Here is a 26,480-nt window from a genome sequence, read left to right on the forward strand (position 1 = left end):
TCTACAGTTGCTTTCTTTAAAGATTAATCAGTGCTAAGATGAATTTTAAAAGTCTTTTTCTCTTTTAAAGAAAATGTTAGTTTTGAAATTTATCTCAGCAGAGAATAGTTTGTGGGTACACATTCAATAATTTTTTATTGTTAACTGATTATAATATAACAACTTAATTATATTGGGTTGTTGGTCATTTGATTGATACCTTGAAAAATTTTTTTTTAGAAAGACACACCCATTTTAGTCCCCCCCCCCTCCAAAAAAAAAAAAATGTTATCTTCAAAATTTGGAGTGGCAGATAGGCCTACAGGCCTTTATCAATGTGTGATATCACACTGCAAATCTGTTCAAATGCGATCGATCAATTAGTACCGAAGTGCAATACAGTCGCATTTGTATTCATCAGGAGACAAAAGCACTATGCAAACTACAATGTCCGATTCATGAACAAATCTTTTTATTAGCTATTTTTTTTTCTGTGAATCGGCTTTCAAATCTAAAAGAATTAAATTTTTTATAAATCCATGCATTGCACAGGTCAAAGATTCTAAAAATATTTGACAAATCATATAACACACAGGGACCTTTTTTTAATTCATACATTTGCTTTTCGTAGACTTTGTGACCCTGTTGCCATCAGTGCCCCTCCGCTTATCGTAGTCTGTTGTATTTATGCTGTGTGCATGCCCACCCGCATGGTGCCCCTCCGCGTACCGTAGTCTGTTGTATTTATGCTGTGTGCATGCCCACCCGCATGGTGCCCCTCCGCGTACCGTAGTCTGTTGTATTTATGCTGTGTGCATGCCCACCCGCATGGTGCCCCTCCGCGTACCGTAGTCTGTTGTATTTATGCTGTGTGCATGCCCACCCGCATGGTGCCCCTCCGCGTACCGTAGTCTGTTGTATTTATGCTGTGTGCATGCCCACCCGCATGGTGCCCCTCCACGTACCGTAGTCTGTTGTATTTATGCTGTGTGCATGCCCACCCGCATGGTGCCCCTCCGTGTACCGTAGTCTGTTGTATTTATGCTGTGTGCATGCCCACCCGCATGGTGCCCCTCCGTGTACCGTAGTCTGTTGTATTTATGCTGTGTGCATGCCCAGCCGCATGGTGCCCCTCCGCGTACCGTAGTCTGTTGTATTTATGCTGTGTGCATGCCCACCCGCATGGTGCCCCTCCGTGTACCGTAGTCTGTTGTATTTATGCTGTGTGCATGCCCACCCGCATGGTGCCCCTCCGCGTACCGTAGTCTTTTGGAGTTGGATGGTGGCTGTGGCTCACTACAAACGACAGGTTAGTGAATTCAGCAAGTTCAGTTGAAGCGATTAATTAGGCAATTCCCATGACACTAATGAGACCCTCAGGAGATGTTTATGATATAATTTCTTAATGTATTATTATTTTTTTGCATGTTCTCCCCATGTCATCGTGGGGTTTCCTCCGGGTACTCCGGTTTCCCCCCACAGTCCAAAAACATGCTGAGACTAATTGGAGTTACTAAATTGCCCGTAGGTGTGCATGTGTGAGTGACTGGTGTGTGAGTGTGCCCTGTGATGGGCTGGCCCCCCATCCTGGGTTGTTCCCTGCTTCGTGCCCATTGCTTCCGGGATAGGCTCCGGACCCCCCGCGACCCAGTAGGATAAGCGGTTTGGAAAATGGATGGATGGATGGATGGATTATTATTTTTTCTTATTTAAAATGCACTTAATTAAGTAATTGGCCTCTGGTGTCACCGATATTCATTTTGTTCGGCCTACCTAAGTTTTGGAGTTGTGTTCCCCTATCCCTCCTTTTCCAGTTGGATGTGTGTATTTCAGTTTGTAATTTCAGTAAACCTGAGGTTTTTCAGGAACTCATTTTTGTCACATTGTAACAGGACTGACTGTATGTGGCCAGGGTCACAGTCAGTCTAAAGTCTGTCCTGAAGCACTGGGTGGGTTTTTGCACCACAGAAGAAAACCCACGCAGACGCAAAGCCACAACCCCAGAGGCTGATACTCACACTGCTACCAAAACAAACCCCAAAACCTATTAAAACATATGACCTTATTATACCTTCCTATTGTATATGGTTATATGGTTTGTTTCTGCTTCTTACAATATGAAAACTATAATTGTTTCAGCATTACTTTCTCATACTAACATCCCTGTCATTGAAGGTCATTATGTAAAAATATGTAGTTTTTCAGCATGTTATAATGTCTATAGTGCACATGCAATTCAAGTTTAAGAAGGAAGTTTCTCCCTGTAATGTTACACCATTAGGACGGCATGCAGACTCGGTACTGCTGTATAACTGTGTAACTGTATAACTGTACATATGTAACTGCATTTCTGGCTCTGCAGTGAAATGTAACCCTTCGTTCCAGTCTGCTGCACTGAGCAGCAATTTGCTTCTTCTGTATTTAGCATCTCCAGAGTTCTGTCCCAGTTATATGTTCTGTAAATACCCCCCAAAATAAATAAAGATAAAAAAAAATAGATCAAGATTTCTTGCCCTCTGACACGATCCACTAAGGGAATTCAGAAAAAAAACGGGCTAAAAGGACCTTCTTTTGACGGAACCACAGCTCCGGTATTCATGCTGCCTGTGACTTGATATTAAGCTGATGTTTCAATGCTCTTCCCTAAGCTCCATTGTATTTCTGAAGTATGTTGACATTCTGCTAATAGCGGTTGTGTCAAAATGTACGTTCAGTCTCTGCTGTTGCCAGCGCGGCTGCAAGGCTGTGGTTCTTCTTGCTTTTAAGATGTGGTATTCAGCTGTACGTTGAGATGTTTTGGTGTGTAAAAAAGCCCATAGAGAACCATTGTACTGTGCCGGTGCTCTGGTCACTGTTACCATTCAAAGTCAAATTGTACTAATAACTTTTGAAAACAAACCAGAATGTCTTGGCTTCCTTGCTATGTGTTTATTTAATTTTTTCTTGACATTTTGGCAGCTTTCAAATTTACCTATATGAATATACCAAATAAAAAGAGTAGAATGCACTACAAATAGAAGTAAAGTTGTATTACATTTGCTTTTTATCTCTTTTTTGCCCATTGGTATGCGATTGTCTAAGTTAAGTGAAGTGCACCATCACCACCCACCGTTTGTGTTAAAAATCATGTGGTGCAACTGATTGGTTTACACTCCTGTCAGTCGAAGGCTATGCGTGGCACAGCTACACCCACCCACTGGCCCACACACACAGACACACAGCAGAGTTATAGCATCTCTCAGCAAAATCCGAGGTCCCTCTGAGGCTCTTAAACATAGGTAAGGAGAAATACCATGACCCACTTAAGCCTGGCTTAGAGAGTTTCCCTGCAAAATGACTGTGTAGCACCATCACTGCATTTCAGGGCTCAGCTTGTGGTTGTTATGAACTCATTGAGGCCTTTTAGTTTTGTAGAATTGTATAGATTGTCTTTGTCATTCAAAACAGATACCAAATTCCATTGCCTGTAGTATACAGGCAATTACACATAATTATTCCTTTTTTTCTACTCAGTACTCTAAAACAGATTTGAATAAAAATACAATACACCCACGGATATATATTTTGAAGGCTTCCGAGACCATCCTCATAATAACTGAGGGACCCCATTCAAAGGGCTTTTAACTTTATATTAAATAAGTGGAAAGACATGCAACCTGACTTGTTTATCAGCTGGACAGCTTTATTGTTCTAGATTGCAAAAGATTAATGTGACTCCAGCAACAGACTAAATTAGACTAAATTAAGCTTCTCCAGCAAACACACAACATAGTGACACGGCATTACAGATGCAGGCTGTGATTTTTTCCGAAAACACTCACCCATCTCTCTCTGCCTCTTTCTTCTCCAGATCCTGGATGACATCCAGCAGAACCTTGATAGTGTTCTGACTCATCTCCAGAATTCCTTCCAAGCTCTGCAGTTGTGTCTGCAGGCCCCTGACATTGTGGAGGGCCCCTTGGGGCCCGAGCAGTTTCTCTCGGGCCTCGGACAGCTGCAATTTGCTGCATGCACCTGACATCAACCCTCCCAGCAACTCCTGCACATGCTTCAGTGTCTCGGCCTGGTCAGGGGTCAAAGGGGTGTCACTAATGCGGTTGAGTGTCGGCATCCAGGGGCCCGAGGGAGCCAGTTGGCCCATAAGCTGCCAGCGCAAGTCATTCGTTGTACTGGGAGATCTAACGTAGGTCTTAGCACAGGATGTGCAGACATCCCCAAACGTGGGTTGGCGGTGGTAAGGTGTACCTTGGGCTGGCCCAGCTGGGGAAGCTTTGGGATCCTGTCCTAGAGGGTACCTGGCCTCTTTTGGGTGCATGTGTGCACCTTCTGAAAAATATGCTGGTGCTTTTGGCTTCTTCTCATGTTCACTACCACAGTTGGTTGTGGTTGGTCTGTTGTTTAGTCCTTGGGGGCTGTGCCCATCTCGGCGTGGGGTGTAAGGTGGAGGGGGTGGAGGTGGAGGAGGCAAAGGAAGTTCTCTTCTCTTCCCTCTTTCCTGTTCCTCACCCCTCCCTGTGTCCTGAGTGGTAAATGTAGGCCTTGCAGGGAAGCTAAAAGGTACTGCCATTGGAACTGTTGGGAGATACAGAGGGCTTATTCTAGATGGCAAAGTATTTGGGGGCACAGTGTGATGGACTGAGGTACAAGTTTGGGAAGTTTTGCAGGGAGAGGAGATGGATACTGGCGTTTCAGCATTTGAGGAAGAGGATGGCTCAGATTGAGGAAGAGGGATGCTTGTCAATCCAGTTTCTGAAATGTAAGTCGTGGTTGATATAGCTGTGGAAATGGAAGTTCCATTCACTCCAGCATGTGGAACAGCAATGTCCAATGGCCCACTCTGATCTGAGCTACGTTTTCTAGTCTCAGAAATAAGAGCACTGGATTGTCCAAACTCAGGAGCTGTGGTACAGGTTGGCTGTAGTTTGTTAGGCTCTCTCAGTGCATGGCTTTTGAGGGGTGATGAAGCAAGAAGGTCAGGTCCATTAGAGGCTCTCATAGTAGATGTTGGAGAGCAGGAAGAGTGCCACTCTACTATTTGACCTGGGCTGGAGTTCAGTGGGCACGTGCCATGGGCTTCAGCTAAAAGCCCATCATCTTCAAGATGTTTTGGAAAGTAACTGAATGAGTCATCCTGAGCAGCCCCTGAGTTAAGCACATGGTTCTGGGAGAGTGTCTTTTTACCCAGCCAATCTTCCTGGACTTCCCCATCCACAAAGTCCCCAAGACTATGGCTGCGGGTTTGGAGCACAGAGAATGGCAAGGGCTTCTGCAGGCTCGGGGAGGTCTGGATGGCTGTGCTCATACAGGCACGTGGAGAGCTAGGCAAGGTGAGGGATCTGGGGCATGAGGGAGCCCACACACGGCGTGTGGGTCCTGGCGTCAGAGGATGTGGGGGTGCCTTGGCCAAACTGGCTGCAACTGCCCCAATAGTCTTTGCCATGTCTCCCCTAACCACCCCTACCACCGAGCCACCATTTGCAGTCAACTCCCTCCTCACATCTCTCTCACATCGCTCCTTACTGGGAGATAAGGAGACAACGACAGGGCATCTGCGGTTAGGGTGTGGACTGCCCCGCTCCGCCAGGGACCAGCATCTCCCTGAGCATTCAGGCCCCCCATCTTCGAGATCTTTGAAGCGAACCTGCTGGGTGCGGTTCCGCCGGCGTTTGAGCCGCGTCTCGATGTCCGGAGAGTCACGGTTCAGCAGGACAGAGCGCACGGTCACCACTTTCTCCAGGTTGTTGTTGCTGCTGCTGCTATTGGTGGTTGGCAGATGACTTGGCTCCTTGCTGACCATATCTCTATGCTCTACTGTCTAAAACACAGCACTGTGACATAGAGCTAAAGTGAATAGCTTTGCCGGTGATGAGATAATTCAACAGCCAAAGATGAAGAAGCATATTAATTATTTAAATATTTCCTCTGTTTACATTTATTTGTTCTCAGCCAAATTCATCTGCGATATAGTTCCATAGATTTCATTCATGGTTCTTATGAACATGAAAAAAGACAATTATGTAGCCATTCTCTGAGTTTTATGTAAAAGCACTTGAGATAAACAAATTCTGACCACCATGATTCCATTCATTTGGCTACCTTGTATTGTACCGAGAGCAGAACGTGTGAACATGTATCGCACAGCCATGCGTTTTCCCACAATGCATCATTCTGCTAGCTACGTCTTCTTGCTTCCTCTTCTTCCTTCACTTCTATTTCTCCATTCTTATGGCTTCGTCTCCCAGAAAATGATAGTAAGCCTGAAAAAGAAGAAATTCATTATTACTCTCTGTATACGAGTTAGGTAAAGTGCTAGCAGGAATGAGAATATGTTCGCAGAGACCTAATCATCTCGGATTAAAACCACAATTAGACGCAAGTATGTGAAATGTAAACTTTAATTGAATATCTCTATACGGGCCATTCCACCGAATCGGTGCCATTTCTGTCCCCAGGACATTGTATGTATAAATATACATAAAAAGTAGCTTTATAATACATGTTATTATCAAGCAAAGTGTCTTTCACAATGTTCTCGTTGCAAGTTTAACATACGTAATTTAAAACTACTTAGAACACTGGAAAAATAGAGAATGTCTCCTGTCCCAGCTCACTAACGCCACACTTCACCATGAAATATAATGATTAAAAATCTTTTTTTGTATTTTTCTGTGACGGTATTTCCCATTTACGCTTTATATATATTTTCCTTATAATAAATCAATAATATGATAGTTTAAATACAATATTAATCATGTGCCCAGGTTTTCACTCAGTCCCATTATATATCTGCCCCTAAAAAAAGCGTCAAATTTAACTACATCGTTTCAGTTACCCACAGGAAACACCAGAAGTAAGTTCTCTCACTGTCGTTCCTGTATTTTTCATGATATTGTATGTATGTCTGAGGTAGTCAAACTCAGTGCTCAGTCTTGTTACCCAAGTAATTTCTCAGATTTCATTTATTTCATTATTCTACACTACATTTTTGTTAAGTTACTTGAATGTCCTTAATATCATCATACTATTATGTTTGATGACATGTGGCCGCGGTTCTTAAATTTGTTTTTGATAAAATTCTTGTTACTTTCAGACCATGCAACCAATCTTGTTTCAAATACACACTTTGTTGAACACAAAAGAACTATAGTTGATGATATGATTGAGAAAACCATCTTCCATTTAAAAGCCTCCAAAAAATGAAATAAAGAATGAAATGAAGTTACTTGAGTTTGACCAGTGTACATTTTGAATATTTAAATACAGTGTTGAAAAAAGATGAAATAATGAAATTGAAATTTAGAATTGAAAAAATTTAACATGCGAGTGGCAACAATTCCATGGAATCAACCCATACTTCTTCCCTGACCACTAAGAACAGTTTCTAAAGAAACTGAACTATTTACGCCTTTTTTAAACTCCTCCCTCAGGTTTCACCTCACCCCGTGTCTTGCCTTTTCATTGGCTGTAGCTCGTCGCCACAGTTCATTGCCAGTCGTGACACCTTTCACACTACAGGATCTGAAGTCGCCAACAGGTCTGCTAGATATCTGATGGGTGTATGCAACACATCGGTGACTGTCCGGTTGCACCTCTGAACTAACAGCGATCGAGCGCTGATTCGCAAGCGGCAAGCGCACACCAAATTGCCTCTGATCGGGGTGATTGCCAAAAACTTTTGGCAAGTGGAAAATCAGGCCTAAAATCATGTATTGTGAACTTAGCATAAGAATTTCCTGGCAAAAGCACACACTTGGATGATGTAATCTAAAATGAGTTAGCATGGATGTGCTTCCAGAAAAATATCTGAGTTCGGTATAACAAAATCGACAGAAATTCTTAGCCTTATCAACTATGCCTTCTCTCTTTATGGTGTTAGGGTAATTTTTTGGGAAGCCAAAATTCTTCCAAACTACTGATTTAGGTGATGTCTTTGAGCTCTCTAACACTAGCTATAATCAACTGACTGTGCTGGTTCTAACCAGTGAAAGCCTAACTCAGATAGACATGCAGGAATATGCACATGTGCATACTGATGCTGCAAGAAATGCCGCTACTCACAGAATGCCTGGCTTACACACTCAGGAAACATGCAGCATGCAGTATCCTAGCCTACGAGTGAGCCTCTTTATCACGGCAATCAAGCTTGCATCAATCCCTCTCACTGGGACAAATAGCTCAAATGAAAGTCTCATTATGGAAATGTATCCATCATACTCTTGGTAATGGAGAGTATGCAATAGTTTCACTAGGAACGGAGTGAATTTCAGATGCTCAATAAATCAAATGAACAGCAACTGTAAATAATCTAACTGTATTGTGTCAAGATATTTATAAACTGGTTTTATATATTTTAGTATCTGTGACAGTCTGGATAGATGTGTCTGAAAGGCTCTCCTATCAGAAACTCGGGGATGTCACTTTATTGAAGGAGAACAGCCTGAAAGTCATATTTTAAGGCTTAAAATTCTATCTCATGACACTTAGCCTCTGGGTGTCATTTCATAATATGTGAGTCACCTTTAGCTGCAGTGCCTGCATTTTCTAGCATTAAAATCACAGGATCTAACTAAAAGCAGCATCATTGTGATTAGCTGGACAACTGCCGAACATTCACTTGCAATAGAACGTTCAACATCTTCTGAGGAAGATCCAGACCTGCTGGATCTGTAATCATGAGATATTTGTGGTCATTTACATATATTTCATATGAAGTAATAGTTATGTATGATTATCAGTATAACCCTCACTGTACTTATCATGCGCATCATGTTCCTTATTGAAGCTTCTCCAGTCTTGGGAACCTGGAATTCACTATGCAAATTTTAGGTCAGAAGGCCAATATTCCTGTGGGTTTGACACTATAAGGCCTCAGGGACAGCTTCTAATGGAAAACACCTGGCCATTACAAATACACTATTTATGACATCCCATTCTAAGTCCATAGGCATCAACGTGGAGTTGGTCCCCCCTTTGCACAGTTGCCACTCCTCTGGGACGGCTTTCTGCAAGATTTTGGAGTGCGTCTCTGGGAATTTATGCCCATTCATCCAGAAGAGCATTTGTGAGGTCAGACACTGATGTTGATTGTGAAGGCCTGGCTCATTATCTCAGTTCCAGTTCATCTCAAAGGTGTTTCATAGGGTTGAGGTCAGCGCTCCATGCGGGCCAGTCCTGTTCTCCCACACTAAAGTCACCCAACCATGTCTTTATGGACCTTGCTTTGTGCACCGGGATCACAGTCATGCTGGAACAGAAAAGGGCCTTCCTTCCCCAAACTGTTCCCACAAAGTTGGAAGCATAGAAAACTCCAAAATACCATGGTGTGCTGAAGCATTAAGAGTTCCCTTCACTGGAACTAAGGGCCTAGCCCAACCCCTGAAAAACAACCCCATACCATTATCCCTCCTCCATCAAACTTTACAGTTGACACAATGCAGTCAGGCAGGTAACATCCTCCTGGCATCTGCCAAAGCCAGACTCGTCCATCAGACTGTCAGACAGAATCGTGATTCGTCACTCAACAGAACAAGTTTCCTCTGCTCCAGAGTCCAATGGCAAAATGCTTTACACCACTCCATCTGACGCTTGGCATTGTGCTTGGTGATGTGAGGCTTGCATGCAGCTGCTCAGCTATGGAAACCCATTCCATGAAGCTCCCATGGCACAGTTTTTGTGCTGGGGTTAATGCCAGAGGAAGTTTGGAGTTCTGCAGTTATTGAGTCAACAGAGTGTTGGCGACTTACGCACTATGTGCCTCGGCACTTGCCGACCCCGATCTGTTATTTTATGTGGTCTGCTAATCCTTGGCTGCGTTACTCTTGTTGCTAAACACTTTACTTTGCAATAATATTACTTACAGTTGACCGTGGAATATCTAGCAGGGAAGAAATTTCACAAACTGACTCATTGCAATCTTTTGACAGTACCATGCTTGAATTCACTGAGCTCTTCAGAACAACCCATTGTTTCAAAGATGTTTGTAAACCTAACTATAGGCGCTTGATTTTATACCACTTTGACAATGGTTCTGAATGAAATACCTGTATTCAATGATTGATTGGTGTGGCCCAATACTTTTGAACACATAGCGCATCAAACCTTTCTAGAAAATGATTTCAAAGTTGTCTCTCCTTGTTTTGGATTCTGCTTACAGTGATCAGTTTTTTTTTTGCTCTCTCCTCTTCCTTTCCATATCCAATCCTGACGTTCTGTCTCTGCCAAGATCATAAATTTGGGTGTGGATGGTAGGGACATGTCCCTACCAATATTGTGTGTGTTTATTGGGACTGGGGGTTTGGGGCTGATTCAGTCCCTATCAATGTTGAAACCCCGGTCTCAGCATGTAGTTTCATCTCAGTCCCATTCCCCCTACCCCCAGTCTACAAATTCCCTTTCCTGCCCTCAGTTCCACCATCACAACATTATCAGATATTTCTCATCCGTGCTTTTGCCCTCCCCACCGCCTTCCACGCTCTATGTTCCCTTACCTTTATTTCTATTTTCTGCTGACTCACATTGTTTTCCCACCCCCCCGTTCCCCATTATGCTCCACCTCCCCCCCAAAAGGGCCTTCTTGCCTTCACCATCTAAGTTTTACACCCCCGCTGGAACAAAAAAAGTTAATGCTGACAGTTTAACGATTCCCCTGCATTCTCTCCAGCTCAAGCTGAACTGTTCCCTCAAGTTTGTAATGTGTCTCTGCGCCTGAGTAGGAAGAGCAGGTACCCAGTGCAGGAGAGTAATGTGAGTGAAATTGTATTTCACTATCATTATTATCGATGTTTTCCGAGGAACACAAAGGACTTTTCCTGTCTAGCTTGACAACCAAGCTATGGCAAACATTAAGGGCATTTTTTAAATGAAGTGTGCAACTCTTCATTGACAATATTATTTTACAGAGATTTTTCTTCACAAGTAAACTTGAGCATGTGACATTTGATAGCAAAAGGTGTGTAGAGTTGCGGGGGTGAAGTGTTCTTGTTTTGATCGAGCCACACTGGTATTTAAAGAATGTGAAGCATCTAAACTGTGAAAGGAGGCCAGATCATGCGGTCCAGTGATCCTGTCAATGCCCAGCTATGATTTCTGTGTGCCTGGTGATACTGAAAGTGCAGTTCATACTCATGGAGCACCTCTGAAGTGAACCGAATGCGCTTAGAGTGGGAAGTGGAGGCAGCAGAGAGCTCGGCACAGATTGAATTGTTATGTAAAGTGATGTCAGATTGGATTGTCAGAGCGTGGTTAAGTTTTTCGGACGCGTACAGAGAGGGGAGTGAGCGAGTGTGAAGGAAGTAAACACAGACAAATATATTTTTAGAGAAGTCAGAGACAGGCAGATGGGGAGAAGCTGTAAGTGAGAATAAACGCTGCCTGCAGTGGCCAATGATAAAGATACAAAGATGTCATATTTTTACAGTGATAGATATGAGAATTCCTCCTTCTGACAGGTTAACAAGAGCCAAAACGCCATTAGATACCAAACCGTCAAACTCTCAATTGCCGATCAAAGATGGGCCTCCAGTGTCATCTTCTTAAAATTCAATTGTTTAAACTTGAGTTATAAAAGTAGAGCTCAGATGTAGATTCAACTCTGAACGCTTTCATCTCATTTCAACTCACTGTGAACAATTAAATTAATTCGGTACTGCTAGGAGATGAGATGTGTTAAACTCATAATACATTATGTAATATGATTTCATATTTAGCTCAATAGAGGTTGGATATTACATTCAGGAAATGCTAATAAAGGGAAGAGCTTTCACTTCGGTCTGTTTCCTTACCTTTCGTGACTGTATTCCCATCCCAACTTTAAAGCATATTACAGCTTTATGCAGAAACTGTGAGCCTAAAACAAACTCCACCTAGGTGACCAGTTTCATCTTAACATTCTTAGCTTATTGGCAAATTATTTACTTACCCATTAGAATGCCTTATAAAACTACAGCTGTGTTTGCTGTAGATGATGCATTATGAATTATATTTGAAGAAACATTTATGGGGCCAGATGCACCATACAACATAAAGGTTGACACCTAGAGATATAAGTTATATTGGGCACTAGTGTTGTGCCCGATAAACCTACATGGTGGTGATAGAAGTATTAGTGTTGACTGAGCCGTTAACTGGGATGGATTCATCTCACAGACATATTGATCTGAGTGGGCTGAACGGCTGGGAACAGGCATAGCTAGACTGTACATGCCCTCCCTTAAAAAAATAGCAACACCCACACCCTCCAGAAAATGAAGGAGAATGAAAAGAGGAATAAAGAGGAAATCGAATGAAGGGATGTCAGCATTCTGATAACCAAACGAGCTTCTGCTTTCGTTGAAGCAATTACCTTATATTACATGAGATGACATATGTCATATATATTAAATGGTCTTTCATGCTAAAAACACCAGGATGGTTAGTGATGATATTTTGCTTTGCTATGACAAATGGTTTTCTGTTCAAAAATCTTGGACACGTAAAGTAAGCTGCGCACAGAAGCAGAGGAGGCAGATAGGAAGAAATAAATGAGAAAGGGATGAAAAGGAAAGAAAGGAAAGACAAGGGTGATATATTATGCCTGTCCCTTAAACTGCTGCATGAAAACATGGATCAATGACAGGGAATAACAGGAAGCTGAGAGGATTGAGACTGTAATAATAGATAAGAGTGGAATAGAAAATAACAGGACAGGATCCACAGAGGGTCAATTAAAGTGGCAACAGTGAAGGAATTACAGATGAGTTAGATGGAAGAGCACAGGGATAGATAGTTTAAAGACAAAATACTGATGCACAAAAAAATTGCGGAACTGCACAATGAGAACTTGCATGTGTTTGTGAGCTGTTTCCTGTTTGTGAATGTGAATGATAAACTGCGACGTAAAGATGCCACTGCACCTTATTGGCGTGTCTCCGATTTTTTCCATTTCCTCGAGCGACATTAAAGTGACGTAAAATTATACAAATAAAGCAAGCTGTTTACACAGTAAATGATGACAAGGACACAAGACTGAGGTGTAGGCAGTGAGAGCTGGAGTCTGGCACTCTACCACACATGCGTATTCACACATGTATACTTACACCTGTGTACTCATAGTCACACACACACACACACACACACACACACACACACACAGACAGACAGACAGACAGATAGACAGATAGATAGATAGATAGATAGATAGATAGATAGATAGATAGATAGATAGATAGATAGATAGAAGGTATTCTGCGCATGTATTATGATTCTATTATAATGAGTCTTACACAATGGTAACTGAGGTCATCCCCATTCATGAGAGCTGAGGCCTTTTGGAAACTTTCTCTGATTAGTCCTGAAGGCTGTTTCAGACACACTACCACCCTAAGCACTGACGTCGGCATAGCCTCCACTCAAGCCATTCCAGCATCACTAACGGTGCACATAGGGGGCGCTTCTCCTAGTTAGCAGAACTACAGCTAACCAAGTGTGTGAGGAGCTTAGCGGGCCTCCCACTGGAGAGCCTCAGTACAGTACACCCTGTAACAGACCCCGCTGCTCAGTCACTGAACAGGACTCCAGGGTCACGCGTTAGAGGCCAACAGTAAGATTGGGATGCCTCCAGGACCAGATGGGACGGGTGGTGTCCCCAGTGGGACATGTGTACGCTCTGCTGTGTGTGCTAATCAGTGTAGCGATGTATACTGCTCAGTGTACCATGCATGCTTATAGGGTTAGCTGTGCTGTGTAGGGTGCCCTGCATAAGAAGCCAGAATGAAAGAGAACGGCTCAGGGTGAGAACACAGTTGAAAAAGAACAACTCACCGTCAGCTGCCCGCTGAACCTGAATAAGGGATGAAAATGACAGAGTCCCTTTTCTCGCCTCTTTTCTAGTCTTGTCTCCTGTCCTGGCTTGAGCTGGACTGGAAGGTGGAGCGGGGATGAGTCCCCCCAGCAAGTGAACAGAAGAGGTCAGGGCTCTCTCACATGTCTCAGTACTTTCACTGCTGATCTTGTCCACTCACCCCAGTGTCTCCTCTTCTATCTCATTTTCTTTGCTTTCTATTCCCCCCATTTGCTCCCTCCACCTTTCCTTGAGCATCTCCTTCTTTAAGAAAACCTGGCATTTCTTTGCATCCTTCCCAGTGTCTTTAGAGGCTCCATCTCCGCTTCTCTTTCTCTTCACTGGATACCCTGAATCCACGGAATGCCTTCTGCCCCCTTGAACATCGGAAGCTTGTGTGCGTTGGACTGAAAAGGCACGAGAGAGAGAGAGAGAGAGAGCGAGAGAGCGTGTGTAACTGGAATGAGCAAATAGGAGGTTATCCTTTCAGCGAAGCGAGATGTTACTGTATCTCTCGCCCGTTCTCTCTTTCCCTGTGAATTCCAGCACAAGTAAGAGTGTGTGTCATCACTGGTGAACACAGAGAGGGGGAGGGGCCGGGGAGGAGCTGGGCGGAGCCTGGCTCTCTGTGTTTCTATTTAATTAAAAAACAGAGGATGCATAAGCTGCAGAGAGCCACAGAGAAAGAGGGAGATGGAGAGAAAGAGACAAAGGACAGAGAGATACGCCATGCGACGTGGGGGGGGGGGGGGGGGGGGGCAGAGGTCAGGTGGAAAAGCTAGGCAGGTGAAGTAGACAAAGAAAATCACCGGGAATGGTGATGTGGACAAACATAAGGATGGAATGGAAGAATGGAAGGTGAAACCAAGAGAAGAAAAGAAGTGAAACTGAGGGAGGTGTACAGGGCTTAGGCTTTATCAGGAGGTAGCATTCAGGCAGAGAGAATGCGGGTGTCGGATATTCCTGTGACTAGTCCGCTCCATGCAAATCTATATGTGAGAGTCTAGGACACCAAGGACACCGATGCCTCCCTTAGTCATGGGGCAGGTGCTGAAGCAGGAGAAGGGCAGACTTTGGGTAAGCGGCACAGAGCCTGGGTGCAATAATACTGGATATGGAACCCACCTCTGTCCTTCGGTGTTGTCTGAGAACAGCAGGGTTACAGACTGAATTAAACTCAACATCCTTTTTCTCTCTATCTGTTACTATTACAATGCCATCTACTCTCCCTCTGGTGGATGAGGGAAGGGAGCTTTGAGATTTTTTTTTCTTAAATAATGAAAGACAAGCACTGATTGGCTGGGTATATGTCATTATGCCATTTGTGTGTGTAGCTTACATGCACATAAAGCCTGAATCTAAGTACCTGATAAATAACTCCATCCATCTTCCAGCAACTTTTTCCCAATAGGATGGTTGGGGGGGCTAATGCCTATTCTGATAAACATGCTGGTCAGGATGGCAGTTTATCATGGGGGGGAGTTTGAACACACACACGCACAGAGAGAGAGAGAGAGAGAGAGAGAGATTAGTAATCTATATCTTTGTGGGGACTCTCCATTCATTTCTATGGGCAAAACCCTTATTACTATGACAACCTTAACCCCTACCCAGCCCTAACCTTAACCATAAGTAACCAAACAATATAAAGAAAATTACAGATTTTTTATAAAATTGAGGTTTATATTGTGGGGACCTGAAAAATGTTTCCACACTCTGACAAGTAACTGGTTTTTATCATATTATGGGGGCATTTAAACCCCTGAAATATATAATACTGTACTCCTGGTTGTCAACGTTGTTATTGAACATTTTCTGTACAGTATATCCACAATGTAATGATAAGGCTACTTCAGGGAAAACTATGTTTTAAAAATCACAGGTCTATTAATTATTTAGCACCCATACAAAGTAATAGATTTTAGTTTAACATGATGTCAAAAGCCGCCCATACTGACTCTGGAAGACTGTTTGGACTTTGTCTGCCTGCTCTATTTCCTTGCTCATTCTTCTTCTAATCTCAAGCTCTTGACCTACAAGAATTCTAAAGAAATTTCATTGCAAAATTCTAAAAATCACACCATTGCTTCAGTGATTGGCACATACAGTAGGACGCTTCCTTAGCGCAACTGTAGATTTCTCAAAAGGAGAATGAGTACCCTCTACTGGTATTTATAAGAAGTGCTTGCAAATGGTTGTAACCTGAATTCTTGGGCTCTGGAATATCACAAGACCATCTTGTCTCATTTGGTACTCAAAGTACTCAAGTTCATTAAGTACTCAAAATATAAAAATTGTGCATTACATCAAAGCGGCAACCGTATCAAAATACAGTAGACAACAGACCTGCCAAAAATTTGTTTACTCAAAAAAAAAGGTTTTCAAAATAAATATATATCATAAAAATGGGCAATAACAAAAATTAAAAAGGCAAAGCGTCAGTATTAAAGGAAATAGCCCAAATATGCAATACTAAACTGGAAAGGGGGCTGTCTGGGGGGAAAGCATTGCATTCCCCTGACAGTCCCCTGTCTCCCACTCCCCATCTAATCCTTACTCCTCCCACACTCCCCAGCCTCTACACTTACTAGAATTACTGGCTTGATCAACTGGAAATGTAAAAGCCAATCAATGTGTTTTACCCAAAAGCTCGGTTTGTGCCACGTAACTGAAGTAATTCATTTGGATTCATTTGTTGGTGGATATTGCAAACTCCACTTACAGGCTTACTTACACATTTTTTTTCCCATGAACAAAATATCTGGTTAATGATATTTCTTTACGCCTTAATGCCCATGTCTTAATATCTCATTTATATTAACCATATTCTTTATTTTCATTTTCCATGACATAACATCACAAATCAGCCTGGGGGAATCCAGAAAATCCTCCCAAGCCCAGTCAGAGAAGCCCTGCCCAGCCCACACCCTAGGCTCTCCAGTGATTTCTATTATCGGCAACGTCCTGTGTCTTGTATTCGTAAATATGTAATATACATTTGAATGATCGCATCGCCTAATTTCCAGCATAAAATTGCATTAAACTTTGTGTGGCCGCTTGGCAGATATAGTAGAATATTCTCAAGCTGAAATAGATTACATGTTATGCTTTATTTTTAAAAAATCGAGTGATTTTATTTACTACCGCAAAATCCATAGTTTTCGCGCATCGGGAAAAACTCAAAAGCACACGTTACAGTGCACAGATAAACCTGAAAATACTCCAGTTATGCAAATATTATCAGGCGGTAGTATAAACGCATTCCTCTGTATTTTGCCTGTACACTGTCGTCTGCCGGAATTTCCTTGATATTGCTATGTCACAGCGGCATTCGTTATAATAAATGTCCGATTACTGCTGTGTAATAATAATAATCATAATAATAATAGTGGTAAAGTTGTACTTCCGGGGTTAAAGGCAGCGTGGGGGAGCCGGAAGCGCAGCAGAGTCGGCATGGCGCTCGCCCTGAGAGGACGCTTGGTCGCCTTGTCAAAGGTGAATATGCAAGGACACTCTTATGTGAATTTCATTTTGTAATAAAACACAAACGAATGTTTTCTGCTTATTAGCTGCTAGAGCCGGAATCATTCATCAGAGCACTAGACGGTTATTTATCCCAGCCTGCCATGTTTCCTCTGACTCAGGGATGTTGTACAATTAAAGACTGCATGAGGAAAACATGTTGATAGTCATTGCGCGAATTGTTAGAAGATCTCGCAAGCACGTTTCTAGAGTCTATAAGAAGTCTGAGATTTCATGGCTAGACCTTGAATATTAGCAGTATTTCAGATAGCGTCATAGTGTCCATGGAGGTGATCGCTGTGTCTTATTTACTGGGTCCGATGTGTTTTTTTTTTCTTTTGCTAAATGGATGAGTTTAGTGGTTAAAGTTTGTGTCGATACGTGACTTTATTCAGTTATATTTTTTAAAGTTATTTAGCTGATGCCCTGCCTTTCAACTCTCTAAACCTAGAAGAAATAATCCAAGTTTCCAGGGTGTGCTGTGTGGCTGTACTGTAAAAAGGTGTATTAATACTAGTATTTAAGCATTCAGTCACTCGTGGATTATGTGGGACCATAGCCCTGGTTGGCTGGGTTAGTGTCATGACAGGGCACTTGCAGACCATGGCCACACAAATGAGCCATTGTGCTCCCCCACAACACCACCCACCATCTTTTATTAATTGTAAGTTTGTATTTTATTGATCCTAAAACCAATAAGCCCAGTCTCCCATGGGCATGCTCACCCAGTGCTGTCTCCCCAATCGACAACTTTTACTGGTGTTCCCCCCAGTATCTCCCCTGAGAGTATCTTGAGCCCACCCACCAGATTTGTTCTAGTACCAGTACTCTCGGTTGGCCAACGTTACTCAGTCTTGTAGTGAGCGAATGTGTTTGGTCTTTCTGTCAATCAGGGGCTCGGTGGCCCTTGGCTTCATCAGCTCAGCTCTAGGTCACTTGGGGTGTCAGCTTGCCTGCATGCACCAGAGGCCCCCCCAGCACGTGCGGACAGCATCTTCAAGGTCACCATGCTGCCAGGCGATGGTGTAGGCCCCGAGCTTATGACTGCTGTGAAGGAAGTCTTCAAGGTAATACAGTCGGTGGTATGACTTCTGGTTCATTTGCTGTCTATCCTTGTAGCAGCCAGTAATGTAGTAACTGCCATTAATATATTAAAAAATATATGACGTTGTTATTATCGCAGAGACACCGTCAATATTATTGCGGTGGGACGGCCTGCCAGGATCATCAGGCCTTGGTTGGATATAGAGTTATCCCTGTCTTCTTCCCTTTGCTCCTCCTCCTCATCACATTCATCTCTGCCTCCTAATGTATCACTTTCCCCAACACATTAGGGATGCACACATACACAAGTCATGCCTGTCGTTAAGGAAAGATATAGTATGTAATCTCCCACAGGATTCATAGAGATGCTGCATAATCTCTAATGTTTCTGTAAATGCAATTTTAAGATGAAATTTATTATTTGTTTGGGAAAGAAAAAAAAAAAAACATTCTTCTCCCCCTTCTTCATTTGCTTTTACTTAATGACTTACTGTCAACTTGTTATATTTCCTCACCTAAAATAGATATGTTATTACCAGTTATTACATTATTGGCTGTTGCATCAGCCAATAGTGTAATTATGTACAAAAAGTTATTACGTTTTTGATTCAGAAATTTTATTACGTTATTTGTAGTTGTTACATTATTGGCAGTCATTACACTATTGGCTTGCACAATCCAGCTGGTCTCTTGATGCTCATTTCCTGCTGGTACTGCTGGTCACTGCAGTGCGATGCATACCTTTCTCCACTCATTACATGTCTCACTCCTTGGTGCTTTTGTCAGGCAAGCGACGTGCCTGTGGAGTTTGAGGAGTTCCACCTGAGTGAGGTGCAGAATATGGCCAGTGAGGAGAAGCTTGATCAAGTGTTGACGTCTATGAAGAACAACAGAGTGGCGATCAAAGGTGAGCATGGAAGGTCAGAAAGTAACGACAGCAGCAATCTGATTAATTAATCAATGTTAAATTACCCGTTTGTGTTATTTTTCTCCTCTCACTCTTTATAGGAAAGATCCACACACCAATGGAGTACAAGGGAGAGCTGGCCTCCTATGAAATGAAACTGAGGTTGGCCCACACACTTAGTAACTATAACATAGCACAATGTTTCGGCACCAATATACCATATCATGCAGTTTTATGTGAATATATATAGTGTTTGGTTATAATGCAGAAATACGCATCATCATTACCATACCTGCTCTCATTGGCATTCGATTCAGTTTTCAGTTTGTGTTGGAGATACAAGTTCATTATTATTATTATTATTATTATTATTATTATAAAATGTAATTTGTGAATGGTTTCTTCACAGTTAGGTTAATATGAAATTCAAATTAGGTGAAAGGCCTTAATCAGTAATTTTGAAGTACACGAATGCATTGTTACTGAATTTAAATAAAAGGCAAAAAAGTACTTGATAAATATGTAAATGGTAACTAAATTGCAACAAAGTGTACTTTGTACATTAAAATTGTACAGGCGAATAAATTTGGAATGTGAGACATATTATGTATTATTATAAAGATACGGGCTCAGAGATGTATGCATATATTGATTATTGCCATGCGCAGTATTAAGAATTAGATGACTGTAATGCTTAATTTCCACCTTAGAATTTTTTTGATACTTTGTGTGGACATGTGGCAGATCAGCAGAATAAGACCAAGCTGGATTTGGTACATCGTTTTATTTCGGTACAAAATAAGAACAACTTTCCATGACTCTTCATGACCCCTGCAGGGCTCCGTATGGACATGTGACTGAGGGCTGTGCTTTTTAGTGCCTGTAATGAGGGAATGTGTGTGTGCAGTAGGAATCATCGTGCAGCAAATTGCACAGCATACCGTTGTATCGCATTCAGTGTACCTGTAGGCATGTTCTGTTCTTTGTGATATTTTCTGTACCAAGGCGGAAGCTGGACCTGTTTGCCAATGTGGTGCATGTGAACAGTCTGCCCGGATACAACACTCGCCACAACAACTTGGACCTGGTCATCATCCGAGAGCAGACAGAGGGGGAGTACAGCTCCTTGGAGCATGAGGTGGGGGGGCCAGTGACCCCAGCCAATCCTAGCTCAGCGCTCGCTTCCCCATGGCCCTTGTCTTTATCTTTTTCACCTGTCTCTGCCTTCCTGTTGGCCAGAGTGTGAAGGGAGTCATCGAGTGTCTTAAGATCATCACTCGAGAGAAGTCCCGCCGCATCGCTAAGTTTGCTTTCGACTACGCCACCAAGAAGGGACGCAGCAAGGTGACGGCCGTGCACAAGGCCAACATCATGTACGTCTACCCCGCACGACCCAGGCTGTCCTCTGCCTAGCGCTCTGTAATTAGCACTGTAATCACCGTGCTTCTTTGTTCTCTGTTCTGAGATAGCAGATCAGTAAAATTTGCATGCGTGGTAGATATTGCCAAAGATTAATGCAGATTAACTAAAACATAATTCTTTATAGTATGATTTAATTTGGTTATAACCAGAGTTGGGTATTTCAGGTCCAGACCAAGATTTTGTTTCAACCAACCAGTTGAGTATAAAGAGTCACAGTCACAGAGTATTCAACTAGTTGGCTGAAACAAAATCCCGGTCTGGATTTTTACTCTCTGGACCTGAATTATCCAACCCTGGTTATAACCTACAAATCAATTCATACAAAACAGCATTTGCTGAATTTGTGGCAGTCCAAACACAAATGGTAACGAATAAGGGCGTAATGTACTAGACCCTGTTATTTAAAAAAACCTACAAAATATTTAATCACTCCTTCACATAAAGGAGTCCTTATGTATAGATGCATGTGTTTTTTTTTTTTTTTTTTTATGAACACAGTACTGTGTGCTGATTTCATTTTAACTGAGTATTGATATTTTAGTGTTAATACTTTTTAACCATGTGTTTGATTCACTTAAGATTGCTGGCCTTATGTGATATGAAGTATAATATCTGAAAGTACTGTTATAAAAGTTAAATTCATTTTCCAATCACTTATTCTGGTAAAAACCAGTGAATTTTCCTCCGCTCTCCCATTAGGAAGCTGGGAGATGGCCTCTTCTTGCAGAGTTGTGCAGAGGTGGCCGAACTCTACCCCAAGATCAAGTATGAAAACTTAATCATTGATAACTGCTGCATGCAGGTAAATATTGAAAGCCTGAAACTTATATTAAGTGTGCAGTTTGGAGCAGGATGATTGCATGTTAGCATTGCTGTTGTTGAATGCATTTTGGAACATAAAACAATTCTCCCATTGCAACCAGTTGGTGCAGAACCCATACCAGTTTGATGTGCTAGTCATGCCTAACCTGTATGGGAACATCATTGACAACCTGGCAGCTGGGCTGGTGGGAGGAGCTGGGGTTGTTCCAGGAGAGAGCTACAGTGCAGAGTACGCCATGTTCGAGACCGTGAGTGTCTAACTGGTATATCTATCCATCCATCATTTCACAACTGTCTGTTCGAAGCAAGGTCACATTTAGGTGTTTGGGGCCATATTACAGAAACTTCCTATCTTAACTGTTTGTTAACCATGGTAACTAGAATACGTGGCAGGGCGGCACCCTGGATGAGATTTAGGTCAATCAAAGGACTCGGGGCAGTTAATCCGCCTAAATTGTAATATTGGAGGAAATTCAGACATGCAAATGGAGAATATGCAGGTTCACACTTGGGTGTGGGAAGCTACAGTGCCAACCCTTGAGCTAGTGTTTGTTCTGTTTGCTTGTGTGTTTAGGGAGCCCGTCACCCCTTTGCCCAGGCGGTGGGCAGGAACATTGCCAACCCCACGGCTATGCTTCTAAGTGCTGCCAACATGCTGAGGCACCTCAGGTCAGTACTGTACACACAGCATGTCCCGTAGACACTCTCAGATACTTGCTGTTCTGCGTCATTCATATTAGCATGACATAGTTCTTAAGTTCTGTGTGTAGAATTCTTCCTGAGACAGCTACAATTCCAGAAAGTACAACAAAAGTCTGCCGGCTATGAGATTCGAACCAATATCCTTCCGATCATGGACATGGATTTTTTTTTTTACTCGTTCTACACTCTTACTTTTTACTGTCCTGGAGCACCTGCAACCAATTAATTTCCTCAGGGATTAATAAAGTATTCTGAATCTCAGTCCTCATCCAATAGACCACGCAAATAATGGATTGACCTTGGATTTGCCTTGTAGCCTCGACTACCACTCCTACATGGTGTCTGATGCAGTCAAGCGGGTCATCAAGCAGGGCAAGGTAAAGCTTGTATTCTTTTATTGTGGCTGTGCCTGTTCCCCCCCCCCCCCAACTTTATTTATCCTTTGTGATCGTCATTTGACAGTCCTGGTTAGCTATCTAAAGCTGAGGTGGTCGATTCCAAATCATGCCAGATATGATTGCTATTGTTCCTCTGGGGCATTAACTTTAAGAAGACATGAATGATTTTGTTTGTGTGTTTGTTTTGTTGTCCTACACCGTTAAGGCAATTCAAAACCGGAATGGAATCACATGGGTTTGAGTCATATTTTAAATATCCCTCAGCAAACGTTAATCTGTTTTGAGTGATAATAGATCCAACATGTTCTTAAATTTGCACTTAAACAAGGTAATTAGTTGATACCAATTACTGGGAATGAAAACAATCATGCCTTGAGGGTTGCAGGCCTGGAATCACCCACCTATGCCTTAATGTTATGGCTAACCATCATTTTAATCCCATCATTGGCAGTCGTGGTTGTAAAATATTATTAAAATAACATTTGATCAAATTTTATTTAATATGGCACATTTTGGCAGGCAGCTTGTCAAAGTGCTTCAGAGAGAGTTTTCCTGGGGGGCGTCCAATACCTTGCCAAGTGAAGAAAACTTTCAAATCATGTGATCAAGTAAAACAATTTGAAAAATGGTATCTAGAAATTAATTACAGAGATCCTATGAGATCGTTGACTCAAATCCATGAGTCGTCATTTGATCTCACTGATGGAAGCTGTGGTTGCTTTTCACTATGCTTACACTCAGCTGAGAGCTTCCTGCATATGTGTGTGTGTGTGTCTGTGTCTGTCCCAGGTACGGACCAGAGACCTGGGTGGGTACAGTACCACAGGTGACTTTGTGCGTGCTGTTGTGGACAACCTGCGATGTCGGCCCGCATGCTGAGGATCCCTGAAGTCTCAGAGCCTGATCCAACTCCCTGCCCCCACCCTCATCATCCTGCATTTACTGTAGATCATATGGGTCTTTTCTTTGCTCTCCATGTAGTTCATTAACCGTTTCTTCATCGTTTCAATGTTGTCATTGTTTTTTTTCCCCCCCCAAATACTTCAGGTCTGTGTTCTCTGTTACCCCATATCCTCTAAAAGCTGCCCTGTTAACTGAACATGATCGTGTCGGTTCCAAGGCGGCTGCTGAGGTTTATGCCACTGCTTCTCTTATTGTGGTCTGGCATTTCTATTGTGTTATGCTAGTATGGCTGTTTATCAGTCATGCTTTATCCAGTGCAGTTCATGTCATGTAATTAAAACTTTTCCATCTTCAACTGTTAAAAGATGTCCACTGTTTATCAGCTATCATATGAATTGTTTTTTTTTTTGTGTGGTTTAAAAAAATAAGTTACATACGCGTATCCAAACACTGTGGTGGTGGTATGTGAAGTATACAGATTGCTGCTTAGCAATTTAATACTTTTACATATGTATTTACAATACACCTTTTGTAGAAGAACAGGGGGTGAAAAGGGTACATTTTATACCATCCAACCATCCATCCATCATCTGCCGCTTAATCCAAGGTCGGGTCGCAGAGGCAGCAGTCTCAGCAGGGAGGCCCAGACTTCCCCCTCCCCACTTCATCCAGCTCCTCTGGGGGGATCCCGAGGCGTTCCCAGGCCAGCCAAGAGACATAGTCCCTCCAGCGTGTCCTGGGCCTTCCCCAGGGCCTCCTCCCATTTATACCATTTTTTTGTTTTACTTTTAAAACTTTCTTTGTGTTTACTTTTGTGTTCAAAAAATGTGGGGGGTCTATACAGTTTGTGTAGGTTAGAGCTGTTTGGGAGAACCATTGCTCAGTTGATAATGTTGTTTACTTTTATCATACACTTTTATCCAAAGTACAATAGAATAATCATAGAGCCGAGGGCCTTGTTCAAAGGCCTGACGGTGACATCACTACCAACCGGCTATGGGATGTGAACCAAAAACCTTACAGGCACAGCCGCCTAAACCACTGGGCCACACGGCGGCTCATGTGTTTGCACTCTGGCACAGAGAAACCCTGTTCGTGACCAATCCCTCCAGCGACAATCGGCAATTATCACCAAGGCACTGAGGCGTGAATTGAGCGAGTGTGTATGTGTGCAGATACATGCCGTGTGCCTTTGTAATGTGGTGTCCTTCCACACGACAGGTGCGCACAGCAGACCTGGGGGGCTACGCATCCTGTGATGAGTTCACTCGTGCCGTCATCTCCAGCCTGGCTGTCTAGCCACACGCCAGCTGCCGCGTTCGTCAAACTGTTGCCTTTCATTGTATTTTCCTTTCACTTTTCTCTCTCCCACTATCTGTTTCAAACATACTCACAGGGACACAGGCTCCGTGAAGGTTTCACATAAGAATGCGCTTAAGCTGTTCACTTCGGTGCTATTCTGTACATGTTAGTTTTATCATATTAAAGAACTTTTTTTTTCCCCAAGTAAACAACAGACATTTCCTGCCCCTAGGTTGTATCTTGCGTATTGCGCGATGTATTGTTCGACAATGATCATGTCTGAGTTGCGCTGCTTAACTGGTGAAAATTTAATACTAAACTTTAATGCTGTTTGTTTATTTTTCTAATTGTGATCTTCCTTTCAGCTTGGGATAGTAAAAATAACACCAAACAGACTAGTCTATGATTCAAGCTGTGTGCTATTTTTCTATATTTCTCTTTGACCGGTAAGTTGCATTCTGCTCTGTTATTATGTGGTTTTGTCTCTCAAGTTCAAAACGGTTTTAAGAGGGACAGATACATATCTGTATGCTTTATTTTGCCCGCTGTGCCATCTACTATTTCCAGATCTAATAAACTTGACTTGCAGAAGCATTGTCTTTTACCTACTGCCCCGAACATACTTCTCCATTACACTTTGTAGTATATAAAGTCATCCATCCAGCAAACAGAACTGTGGGAAAGAAGGCACAGAAGATGGAGTTATGGGGGGACCCCTACAGAGCAGTATTAATGGAAGAAGGAGGGCCTGCCAGAGAGGGTAGGCTGGCCCTTTCTGCCAGTGTCTGGTTATGGCTTCTGGCTCACTGTCCTCCAGGTTCTTAGAGAGAAAAGAGACACTAGACGTATGCCAGTCACCCACTGTCACCTCCTGCCGCAGTGCAGGTTTCAGGCCAGGCTGCGGAAGGCCATCCCGCCCTTCCCCCTGGCTGCCAGCCGTGTCCTGTTGGCAGTTCTCATGGACAAATCCTCAGCCGCCCAAGGTGAGCTCAGAGATGCTGTCCTTTGAATCACGCCAGGATCCCGGATTTCTCAGATCTTCAAAACTGTTAGATTTCTAGTTACTGCTAACATATCCATCCATCCATTTTCCAAACCGCTTATCCTACTGGGTTGTGGGGGGTCCAGAGCCTATCACGGAAGCAATGGGCAGGAGGCAGGGAACAACCCAGGATGGGGGGCCAGCCCATCGCAGGGCACACTCTCACACCATTCACTCACACATGCACACCTACGGCCAATTTAGCAACTCCAATTAGCCTCAGCATGTTTTTGGACTGTGGGGGGAAACCAGAGTACCTGGAGGAAACCCCACGACGACATGGGGAGAACATGCAAACTCCGCACACATATAACCCAGGTGGAGACTCGAACCTGGGTCCCAGAGGTGTGAGGCAATAGTGCTAACCACTGCACCACCATGCCGCCCCGCCATTTACAGACGTACAATTTAAATTCAATTACCCTAAACTGGCAATGCAAATAAACCACATGCAGGACTGGATCATGATCCTGAGGCCCCCAGAGCACCTCCCGTTTTGAGGGATGTGTATCATTTTCATTTCTGTACGCACAATGAAACGAATGAATACACTGACACGGGCGGAACTTAAATTCACAAGGAGATGTTCCACACGGAAAATATCATGATAATTACGGCCGT

General features: G+C 42.9%; 2 protein-coding genes across 5 annotated transcripts in view; one reads left to right on the forward strand and one right to left on the reverse strand.

Annotated features, from left to right (window-relative positions):
* Positions 1–14,333, reverse strand: part of LOC125746618 (uncharacterized) — a 48,775-nt gene extending 34,442 nt beyond the window's left edge. For all 3 annotated transcript variants that reach the window (XR_007399019.1, XM_049020819.1, XM_049020820.1), the window contains exons 1-2: positions 13,777–14,333; positions 3,801–6,236 (exon numbers count right to left, since the gene is read on the reverse strand). Coding sequence is in view for 2 of the 3 variants with exons in the window: in XM_049020819.1 (XP_048876776.1) it covers positions 3,801–5,776 (1,976 nt within the window). In the remaining variant the exon portion in view is untranslated. The remainder of the gene's footprint in view (positions 1–3,800; positions 6,237–13,776) is intronic.
* Positions 14,334–17,138: 2,805 nt separating this feature from the next.
* On the forward strand, positions 17,139–25,408 carry idh3b (isocitrate dehydrogenase (NAD(+)) 3 non-catalytic subunit beta). Of its 2 annotated transcripts, none has more exons than XM_049020849.1 (11): positions 17,139–17,290; positions 18,211–18,384; positions 19,148–19,268; positions 19,370–19,430; positions 20,274–20,406; positions 20,508–20,641; positions 21,390–21,492; positions 21,614–21,760; positions 22,087–22,181; positions 22,531–22,591; positions 24,737–25,408. In XM_049020849.1, the coding sequence occupies exons 1-11, from the start codon at positions 17,249–17,251 to the stop codon at positions 24,812–24,814; spliced, it is 1,149 nt and encodes a 382-aa protein (XP_048876806.1). In that variant the 5' UTR covers positions 17,139–17,248; the 3' UTR covers positions 24,815–25,408. The 2 variants fall into 2 exon arrangements, with proteins under 2 accessions (XP_048876806.1, XP_048876805.1); XM_049020848.1 differs by having other exon boundaries at positions 17,140–17,290; positions 23,402–25,408.
* Positions 25,409–26,480: the final 1,072 nt, after the last annotated feature.

This window comes from Brienomyrus brachyistius, chromosome 7 (genome assembly GCF_023856365.1).
Source record: "Brienomyrus brachyistius isolate T26 chromosome 7, BBRACH_0.4, whole genome shotgun sequence".
Taxonomy (NCBI): Eukaryota; Metazoa; Chordata; class Actinopteri; order Osteoglossiformes; family Mormyridae; genus Brienomyrus; species Brienomyrus brachyistius.

Excerpts from the sequence above, each read along its gene's own strand:
- idh3b (XM_049020848.1), top strand. The coding sequence starts at position 17,249 with ATGGCGCTCGCCCTGAGAGGACGCTTGGTCGCCTTGTCAAAG. Across the intron at positions 18,385-19,147 it reads CTGTGAAGGAAGTCTTCAAG|GCAAGCGACGTGCCTGTGGA; the intron begins GTAATACAGTCG and ends TGCTTTTGTCAG. Across the intron at positions 22,182-22,530 it reads AACATGCTGAGGCACCTCAG|CCTCGACTACCACTCCTACA; the intron begins GTCAGTACTGTA and ends TTTGCCTTGTAG.